The 10,484-nt window shown below is 25.4% G+C and overlaps 1 protein-coding gene across 3 annotated transcripts; it reads right to left on the bottom strand.

Annotated features, from left to right (window-relative positions):
- Positions 1-217: 217 nt before the first annotated feature.
- On the bottom strand, positions 218-7,680 carry LOC112693586 (uncharacterized protein KIAA2013 homolog). Of its 3 annotated transcripts, none has more exons than XM_025568835.1 (13): positions 7,398-7,680; positions 7,156-7,341; positions 6,965-7,062; positions 6,097-6,574; positions 5,920-6,034; positions 5,739-5,855; positions 5,397-5,662; positions 5,225-5,312; positions 3,060-3,199; positions 2,820-2,969; positions 2,637-2,761; positions 2,372-2,548; positions 218-333 (listed from the first exon to the last, which is right to left on the bottom strand). In XM_025568835.1, exons 2-13 carry the CDS (start codon positions 7,209-7,211, stop codon positions 296-298), a joined length of 1,848 nt encoding a protein of 615 aa, XP_025424620.1. In that variant the 5' UTR covers positions 7,212-7,341; positions 7,398-7,680; the 3' UTR covers positions 218-295. The 3 variants fall into 3 exon arrangements, with proteins under 3 accessions (XP_025424620.1, XP_025424538.1, XP_025424689.1); XM_025568753.1 differs by having other exon boundaries at positions 7,408-7,680; XM_025568904.1 differs by lacking the exon at positions 218-333 and having other exon boundaries at positions 2,352-2,548; positions 7,408-7,679.
- Positions 7,681-10,484: the final 2,804 nt, after the last annotated feature.

The following is a 10,484-nucleotide window of genomic DNA, read 5'->3' as shown; positions in this document are numbered from 1 at the left end:
ATTAATGTTATCACAAATATATTATTAATATCATATATTTTAATATATAAACTATAATTTTTGATGAATTATGCAATTAATTGGTTTATAATGAATTAATTTATTAATATAAACTAAAAGTAAAGTTATTGTGATTTTATATTTTTTATGACTAATAGTAAACACAAAGTAAGGAAAACCAATGAATTTTAAAAGTTATAAATTCAAATTATTACCTGTTTATAATATGTGAAAACTTAGAAATTATACATCACAGTTAGTTTAAATATTTATATCTTTTTTAGGATTGGTATTATTATACTATGATCTTATAACTTTTTTCAGTCATTTCACCTACAAAAACATAAATTTATATCAAAAAATGGTAGGAAAACAAACTCCACAGGAAACGCATTGATTATATTTGATTTACAAAAATGTATTATATAATTTATTTAAGAGTACTATGAAATTAGTTGATTTCTTTAATTATATAATATTTTAATTATATTTTGAATGAATAAATAATTTCTTACATAGTAAAAACAATAAAAGCAAAAAAAAATCTATGAATTTTAAGAAAACGATAGAAGATATAAGTTAAGTTTGATAAACTTAAATTTTGATATATTTAGTATACTCATGTAATATAATTTGACAAAATTTTATGGCTTATAATTTATTAATATGAATAATTATTTATTTAAATAAAAATTAATACCTAATGCTAATATAAGAATATATAAATAACTAAACAAATAGTTTATACATAGGAGTAAATAAATTAATGATCTAGAATTATAATTGTATTGACATTGTGTATATTTAAAGATGCATTTTAAATTTGAAGCCAGTCATACTCTACAAATACTCAGGACTAAGCACTTATTTTTTTATATATACAGTCGAGTTGTGATAACTCGAAGTTGAAGAGGAATAACAATTTACTTCGAGATATATAACTAATTTATAGGGGAAGAATTTTCTAGAGGAATAAAACACGATTCGAATTGTCAAGTTTTTCGAGTTATTGCGTCTCGACTGTACATCTGTGTATAAATGATTTGCTTATTTATTTACATATTCATTTACGAGTGTTAGCCATTTACTATTTATTTTTTACTTTTATTATGTTATTAGTTAATAAAATATTCATCGAATAAAATGTTACAAAATTTTTTTAATTAATGTATCAATACAAAATTGATTAGATATTATCTACATTTAATATTAACTATATATTTTATTTATAATTAATCAATATTAATATACATTTTCATTTCAACTGAAAATTTTGAATACAAAATATTTTAAACCATTTATATTTGTATGAGATGAATCATTTTTTTATGTTATTTGGGGACTTCATAACAATTAAATATGATTATTTTATTCATTTTAACATTGAAAACTTCATTGTAAAGAATATTTTATATTTAAATAATATAGCATAAATCTATATGTTACTTAAAACAAAATTTGAGCAGTAATTGAGTTTGGATGTAGTATTTCATTACGTTTAATAATATATATATATATATATATATATATGGCTATATTCTACACAAGTCAGTTTTTCTAAATTAGTTGATAAAATTAATAAAATTAAAATTAAAACATTAAAACCTTTTTATAGTAATTAAACTCTTTTTCTTTTTTTTTTTTTTTAATGTTTAAAATACTATAAAAATGTTTAAATCATTTGTTAACTTAAAATTAATAAAGATAAAATACTGTTTTGGTATAAAATTAATAATATTAACACATATATATGTTACCATAATAGTAAAAATATCGGTGAAACCTAGGATTTACTGGTAAAACCTAGGATATACATTATTGCTTAGTCAAACCCGAATGATTTTAGCAGTTTGGCCTCTCACCAACGAGTTTTGGTAAATCTTAGAATTAACAATCAATGATTGTAAAAGTCCGAAATTATATATTTTTTCCAATTCTGTGATAATTCTTACTTGTATTTATTCTTGTACATTTGTGTTAATATCAATAGTTTAAATTTAATTTTTGACTGTGATACGAATTATAATAAAAGTTTTAATCATTGTGTCTTAATTTAATAAATTGATATCGAGGCCAATTGCAGGAAGTAATTTTATGAGCAGTATTCGTTTTACAATTGTCGAGGTTAATATTACGAGTAATTGTTTGAATTTCGGACATTTACCGATCATAGTAGGTAAAACCTAGGATTAACCGGTAAATCCTAGGTTTCAACGGTATTCGTACTATTACCGAAACATATATATAAATATATGAAATTAATGATTAATTATATTACACATGGTAGAACATAGCTATTTTTATGATAACATATAATTTTTTTGAAATTAAAAACTAAACATTTTTAAAATTTACTTATATGCTAGTTTACCATATTTTATTCTAGATTTATCTTGCCAATTAAAATATTCATTGTAAATAAGTTTGAATAGAAACAAGTGAAACACGACAATCAAACAACCAATTGCCACCCAGAAGAATGTTGGCAACCCTCCAAGACGATGACCATGTTTGTGTAGTGCTATTACATGATGTTCATGTGCAGGAGCTAAGAAACAAAATATGTACAATATTAGTTTTTCAATTAAAAATTAAAATCTACAGAGAAATATTAAATAAATAGTATTAATCAGTACCTTCTGAAACTTCTTTAACATGAATTGCATGTTTTAAATCTTCCATGTGTTTTTTATCATAAGTGATATATAATATTCCAGTTACAGGATCTGTTAACTTGACTGGAAACGTTTTATACTCTGGCCTACAAATTATAATATTATTTAGGTATTTGGTATAACATTTTTGAGAATAATATTTACCCTAATAATACAGGTTCATCTAAACACCCACCATCACACGCATAATAATTTCTATCGCTTCGATCTACAGCTACAGAAATAACTGCTTTATTATTTTCTTGAACTGAAACTGTCACATTTATATGAGTCATATTGCCATAATTTAGACGCCTAATAATAAAATAAAATTTGTTAGTATTTCCATTAATGAATAATATATCCAATATGTTACAATTTTTTTTAAAAATACTTTTTTCATACCTGAAATGAAAGTCTCTGTGTAAAAATTTTGGGTGCATATTAAATTCCAAATGTTGATTGCTAAATCTGAAATTACCAAAACTTAATACCATTGCTTGCGCTATTCCTGATGCTCCTGCATTAACCAAATTATGACATCCCTAGGAAAAACATCAAAATTAAATTAAACTTACTAAATTAATGAACAATAAAAATTCCAACAGTAGATTAATAATTATTTTAATTTATTCTTTGATACATATAAACAAATATATTATATTATAAATAATATCTAAACAGTGATTAAATAAATATTAATTTTATTAGAGTAAGGTAATTTTAATATTAATTAATTAAATTCTATAGAATCGAGATAAGTGGAGGGCGATTTAGTGATGGCAGCAAAAACTCTTGGAAAATTATAAAAGCCAGAAGAAGAACTACATTCTAGTTTTATTGTATACTATTAATACATAGTATATAATCAGAATAGTACATTAATTTGAGAAATAAAATAAAATGTATATACAATATCCAAACTTATGAAATTATATGAAAAAAAAACTGCAGTCATAAAAAAAAATATTATAGAAAAATTGTTTTAATCAATTAGTTATGTAATTATCTACATTGAATACCTTGACTTACATTATTTGATCAGTATAACTTGAAGTAGAAATAAATATATCATTGAATAAGTTACAGTTAATAAGTTGAATGTGTTTTTATAAATATTAAATTATAAATTAAATAAATAAGCAGTTAGTATATATTATGACTTAAAGTCTGATCAAATTATTTTCAATAAACTAAATAAAATTTGTCACTCAAATTTGTCATAAGATTTGTAATATTTAGCATTAGTGAATTAAATATTTTATTATATAGTAAAGTTAATATTTAATTAAACTTATTTTGTAAGGAATAAAGATAATCTATATTGTCACAATGAAAAATAAGTAACTCATCTAAAATAAGAAATTAAAATAAATTATCAGAGAATAAAAATGGTAAAACTTATAATCAATTAAAATTAAAAATCATGGATATTTGTATACCAATTTATTTAATATTTAATTTATTGTACAATTATGAAAGTTAAAATATTTTAATTCAGTTTCTTGATTGAGTTTTGAGTTAGTAAGATGAATAAACTAAATCAGAGGGTTAAATATTCTTAAAAATACAACATGAGCTAAGGAATAAAATAAATAATAACAAATTAATTTAGTTTTTGATATATGTAATATTATAAATTAATATATCATATATTAATATAATATTAACCCTATTAATAATACAATTTTACTATGGAAACTAAAGTGTATTTTTTTTTAATTAAATATATTGTTATAAATCAAAAGTTGTTGCACTTGCAATTTTTTTCCTAATGTTCGGATTTATTGCTAAATAGATTATAAATTCATTCTATGCAAGTATGAATTAAAATCTAAACATTTTTAGTGCTTTTAAATTTTATTCATATTATTTAATTTTTTTTTTTTTTACGTAAGAAATAAAATAACAATGGCGGATCAGATATTATTATATGTCAGAATAATATAATAATAAATAATAATTAATTTTTACTTCGTTCTTTGTCTATTGTGATGGTAGCGTAAGAAATAATATTTGATAAAATGATACACGAGTTGCACAGCTTGCTGTCTTCAAATTGGAGATCTTTCAAGTTTGAGAATTTAAAAAAATCATTTATCTTGTAGCACAATGGTTTTTAAGGTAGGCATAGAAATTTGTATTAAAAAATAAAATAAAATTGTTCAAATAAAACATTTTTTAAATGTTGAAAATATTGTTTGTGGGCTCCTACAAGATCAAACTAAATCCACTATTCCAGTATGAATATGAATTTTTATTTTGAAATATTTTGTAAAATAACTTACATTTATAATATGATTATCTCAATAAAAAAATATTTTTTTTTAATTTCTTAATTTTTTTAAATAGTTATTTTGATAAATAAAAAAGTTAATTGCAATTTTTAAGTGTGACTTTGGTTATTTATACAGCAAAAATGTAATTTTTTAATTTGTTCCTACAATAATGCAATTTTGATCATTTTTTATTGCAATAATGCAATCAATGTTAATATTTTTTTAGTGCAATAACTTTCCCACCCTGGTAATAAATATTTAACTATTAAACATAACGCTAATATAATATACCTGCTTTTCCAAAGTAATAATCCACAATGATACTGCACTGTGAACTTTTTCAATTGTAGAAAGATCTGACCATAAGTTTACAGCTTGTCTTTAATAATAATAATAAGTAATTAGAAAGGGGAATTAAATATTAAATAAATAAACATTATTATAAGATATAGAAAATACGTACAAAGTATCATGGTTTGCACCATAACAACCTTCAATATATGAAAGACTATTAGAGACTTTGGCTAGAATGGCAGGAGAAGATGATATTTCAAACAAAGGAGCTCGAACACTGGACAAAACATTATACATGGTTGCATTGATTAAATCTCCATTTAAAACATCATTAGCTTTTGAGACACTAATTGAAAATCCAGTACTCCATAGTTTTTCCCAAATATCAATATGTGTTTTTTCAATATTTTTATATTGTGTAACTTTCAATATTGACTGAAAATTTAATAAATATTTATATTATTTTAATGGAACATAATAATTATAAGTAATTAATATTAAAATAACTCACATCAGTTGATTTTTTTTCTAAATCTAACCTAACTGTGGAAAAATCTGATTTTTGTTTTAATACTATATATTCTATAGACATTAATATGCGCAACTTCAATATATTGTGTGGCATTACCTTCAAATAGTACAGTAATATAATTTTTTAGTAATTATGCAGTATTAAATATTTTTCTATTTACTTTAACATGTGCTGGAAATTGATAATATGTAATAGAAACACCATAAATGGGATTGTCAGATGTAGAAGTACTAATTCCAGAGATAACTACATAATTTCCATCTTGTTCTGCTAGTCTTCAACAATATTGTAAAATGTATTAACATAGTCAAAATGATTTAGTTTATAAATAACATACTTCATCACACGTGTATTATACATTGACCAAGCATGCGCTTTAAATGGAAGTTGATTTAATTTGGCAAATAATACAAAATTAGTAGGATTTGTGAGTTCTATATCCTGAACTAAAATTGTTGGTAAAGCTCGAAATGCAAAGTATTTTATACTACTTTGAAGTTTATTAGCAAAACATTCATATCGATACGCTATACCAGTTTTATAATTTACAACTGTAGCCAACTGTGATGGCACTTCAGTATTTAATTTTATGATTGGATACCAATAAATAGGTATAGACAGTGCTCTAATGCCTTTTATGTAAATTGGAGAATCATAATCAAGTGAAACGCCAAAATAACCATTTCCTATAAATTCTTTGTAAGACTTTTCATTAATATCTATTGGTTCATGCATAATATTTGCATCAAAAACATCATAAACTTGTTTATGAAAGGATAACTTTTCAAATAGACCATTTTTCATAAACAATTCATCTAAAAACAGAAAAATATGGGTTTTAATTGAATGTTGTACAAACATTTCAAAGTAATGACAAAGTAACACGTATATTTTTAATATAAACATTTACATTTTACACATATAAATAAATAATACAATGTATATCGAAAAAACAAAAGTCCTGTGAATTAGTATTTTTATAAATAATTAAAAAAAAAAACTAAAATAATTGATAAATGCAAGTTATGGTAACTATATAATAAGTAAATAATAATATTATACTATATATAACAGTGCCAAATAATATTATCAAACTGGCAACATTTTAATAATTGGGAATACATTTTGAAGTACTCTAAACCAGCAGTTAAAAAATGATTATATAAATCTATAGATTTGTTGTATAACTTATCGTTCACACATACCGTATTCAAGATTCCGGTTGTTAGACAATCTCCAGTACGGGCTAAGATAAAGTATAAAGGTGACTATAAACGTGATCACGATTGCGATTTTCTTCGATCTACAAAATGAAAACAATTGTATTCGTCCAGACCAAAAACACATAGCATGAATTAACTATACGCAAAGTTAAAAACGATAAACGGGCACTTACATTTTGATTTTTTCCAAACTTCGGCGCAACCGATACAGAACATCTCGAGAGCTCATGGTGTAAACGTGTTTTTGACTATGTACGTTCAGCCGCCGACGTAATTACATGTTCTCGTCAAACGGAACAATCGGCAAAAAATAATTATTCAACACGTACAGTACGCCAGAGAGTGTCGTTACATCGTAGCTGTAAACGTAATAATTTATTATTATTATTATTATTATTATTGTCGTTACTATTACTATTAATCACAATTCTAGTGCCGGTAGGTACGGTATTTATGCGGTATTGTTTTTCCCAACCGGTCCCAATTTATGATTGATTCCAAACACACTTGTACACTATGCAGTTACGGTCCGCGTACCGACGAGTTGCACTCGAGCGCCAGACGACACTCTGAATATCCGGCGTTTATTGATACTGTTATCTCGAGTGCGCACGACCAACGCGAACAATGATAAAACGGTGTGTTATCATCGGTTGTAAACGTCAAATTGATACTACTGAATTCACACACAGTAACGCGATGTGCATACGAATTTAATTGTTATTAAAATTGGAATGGATGTGACGAGCGAACGTACGGATGTGAATTAAACGTCACGTGTTTATCCGTTTGGATTGATATGCCGAAATACGGATGAATATGTGACGGTTCGCCTCGCGTGCACCGTCTCACCACTAGACCGTGACCCTTATGCCCTACGTGAACGCCATGAGGTCGTAGACATCTATAGTGAACTACATATTATACCATTATTTTATATTAGATATGTGTAGGCGCAGTGCGAGCGATGCGGTAAATAAGATTATCAAACGTACAAAAATAGATTCGATTTCCATCGTACGCGACAAAATGCCATTTCACACGTACCCGGCGATCGTTTAAAAGGGATGGGCGACTCAAAGTTACTAGAGGGCCAAATTTTAGAAAGTTAAAATCTAGCGGGCCAGAGCGTAGAAAACAAAAAAAAAAGTCATTTAAAATAAGAATTTTAATTAGCATTTATGTACACGGAAATAATAAATTCAACACACACGACAGGACGACACGCATGATACGAAGAAACTTATACAGTTTAATCACAGACTATATGAACTTTATGAATAATATAGTTATATAATATGAATAAAAAATATTTCATTTGGTCTGTGGTCAAATAGTGCGGTACAAACAGCTATAGTTGAAAGCTATGCGTATACATAAATATGATATTTAGACATGTAACGATTTTTAATACCAGCTAACAATTATTATATTGATAAGATAGAGATAAACTTTAAAATTGTATGACATAATTAGAAAATACAGCACGGGCCAGATGAAAAAGGCTCGCGGGCCGCCAGTAGCCCACCCCTGGATTAAACGATCAACAATTATTACCGATCATTCACCAGCTACTTGTATTTTTTTAATCGTTGTGTCAGTGAATTTAGCCAGTTCAGTGTTTTTAGTTTAGTTCAAATTACTAGCGCATTCAGTCGTTAACGCGAGTGGTAGGAACGAATTTGTTCGCCACATGGTTTGAAATTCATATCCATAGGTGCATTTAAGGGGAGGGGGGCAAAAGGGACAAATGCCCCGGGTACCAAGGCTTTAGAGAGCACTAAAATTTTAGAGGCACGTCATAATAAGGCTAACTAAAATGTAAAAACAGTGTTTAAAGTTAAGTTGCTTAGTCCATTCTGAATTCTTATACACTTAAGTTAATGGGAAAAAATTAAACTAAACGTTAATAAAATTATTCATTTGATAATCTTAATTGATTCTGCGTATAATTGCCTATAGGCCTATAGAATATAGTCTGGTTATTGAACTACGGACACAGTTTAAAATTTAAACTAAGTTTACAAGTCTTGTTATCTATCAGATTGTGACTGTGACTGAGTAATTACATATAAGTTATAAATTTATGAATAATTTTATTAATTTTAAATTTTATATTTTATATTTTTGTAATAAAAATTATTATAAAATATTACTTTTATTATTATATAATTAATTATTAAATTAATACCTTAATTTAATGTTTTTGTATATTTTTTTTCTTTTTTTTTTGTAAGGGGGAGGGGAGCGATAAAATATTTGCTCTTGTGCGACTTTTATCTAAATGCGGCACTAATCAAATTGTTTTGCTATTCGTTGCGCAAGTAGAAGTATTCGAAGCGATCGTATAGTACGATTTATTAAGTTATTAATTATAAATTTATACGATACGCGAAATATAATAAATATTTTATTGCAGTACATTGCCGTCGTAAGGATTTATAGGTCCTGAGGGATGTAATTAATTCGGGACCCCTCAATCATCACAATGATATATGAGTATGATAAAAAAAATATATACCAAGTTTGTAAAATTTTGGTAAATATAGCTTTACAATATTCAACCAATCAAGATCATTGAAATGCATCGATATAACAAATTACATTTTTAATAACCTCTTAACAATGTAACAGTTACGAAATTTAACTAAAAATTTCAATCATTCCTAGATAATTTATAGACAGCTATAGAAAATAAGAACTTAAATGTCCTTACTTGTGATAGTGAATTTCTGCGTAAATTTGGATAAATGATGTTCACACTCCCGCAATATCCATAATAAATTATAGTTTAAGTAAACTATTTAGAAATTAGAATAATTGAAAATATAGCTTGTGTAATAATGGTTATATTTAAATTTAAGTTAATTTTATTTTAAAAATAATTATGATTTTTAAATTAATTAATAAGCATATGCTTAGCGATTATCAACAACGATGTTATTTTTCAAACAACGTTCATCAGATATCAAAGCCGTACCCAAGGGAAGGGGGTTTCGGGTTCGGAATCCTCATTGAAATTTCTACATACTCAACGGTTTAATAGTATATAGTGTATTTTATTTTCCCATTATTTTCAATATACAAAGTTTATAGATTATATAATATATCAATAATGTATAAACCATACTATAGTATATTAACAGTAATTTGTTGGTATTGAATTAAACTATAATTATAATTAGAGAACAGATTAAATAAAAATGTTTGATCCCCTCCATAAAAAATTCCTGAATACACTCCTGTCAGATATCAAATATGAATAGGAAGTAGCAACGAGCCCGCGACTCTTAAATGATGAATTACGTACATTGAGCTAAAGAATTGTATGTAAATCCTCGTACCAATAAAGTTTAGAGAATACTTCTTCTATTTTTTTGTGTTTCAAGTCTAATTTATTAATATAAAATAAAATTAAAAAAAAAGGTACACTTTTCTTTATATGTAATTTTATTCTACGAAAAATAAATTATTAAAAGATTAAGAAGAAAATTAGATAATT

The sequence above is a fragment of the Sipha flava genome, unplaced genomic scaffold (assembly GCF_003268045.1).
Source record: "Sipha flava isolate LNK unplaced genomic scaffold, YSA_version1 0_pilon_pilon, whole genome shotgun sequence".
Lineage (NCBI taxonomy): Eukaryota > Metazoa > Arthropoda > Insecta > Hemiptera > Aphididae > Sipha > Sipha flava.
This window is presented reverse-complemented; position numbering and strand designations above follow the sequence as displayed.

Bases quoted from the DNA above. Each gene is read 5' to 3' on its own strand.
- LOC112693586 (XM_025568835.1), bottom strand. From the start codon at position 7,211: ATGAGCTCTCGAGATGTTCTGTATCGGTTGCGCCGAAGTTTGGAAAAA. The intron at 6,035-6,096 runs GTATGTTATTTA...ATATTGTTGAAG, and splicing joins TATAATACACGTGTGATGAA to ACTAGCAGAACAAGATGGAA. The intron at 2,549-2,636 runs GTACTGATTAAT...TTTGTTTCTTAG, and splicing joins TGTTAAAGAAGTTTCAGAAG to CTCCTGCACATGAACATCAT.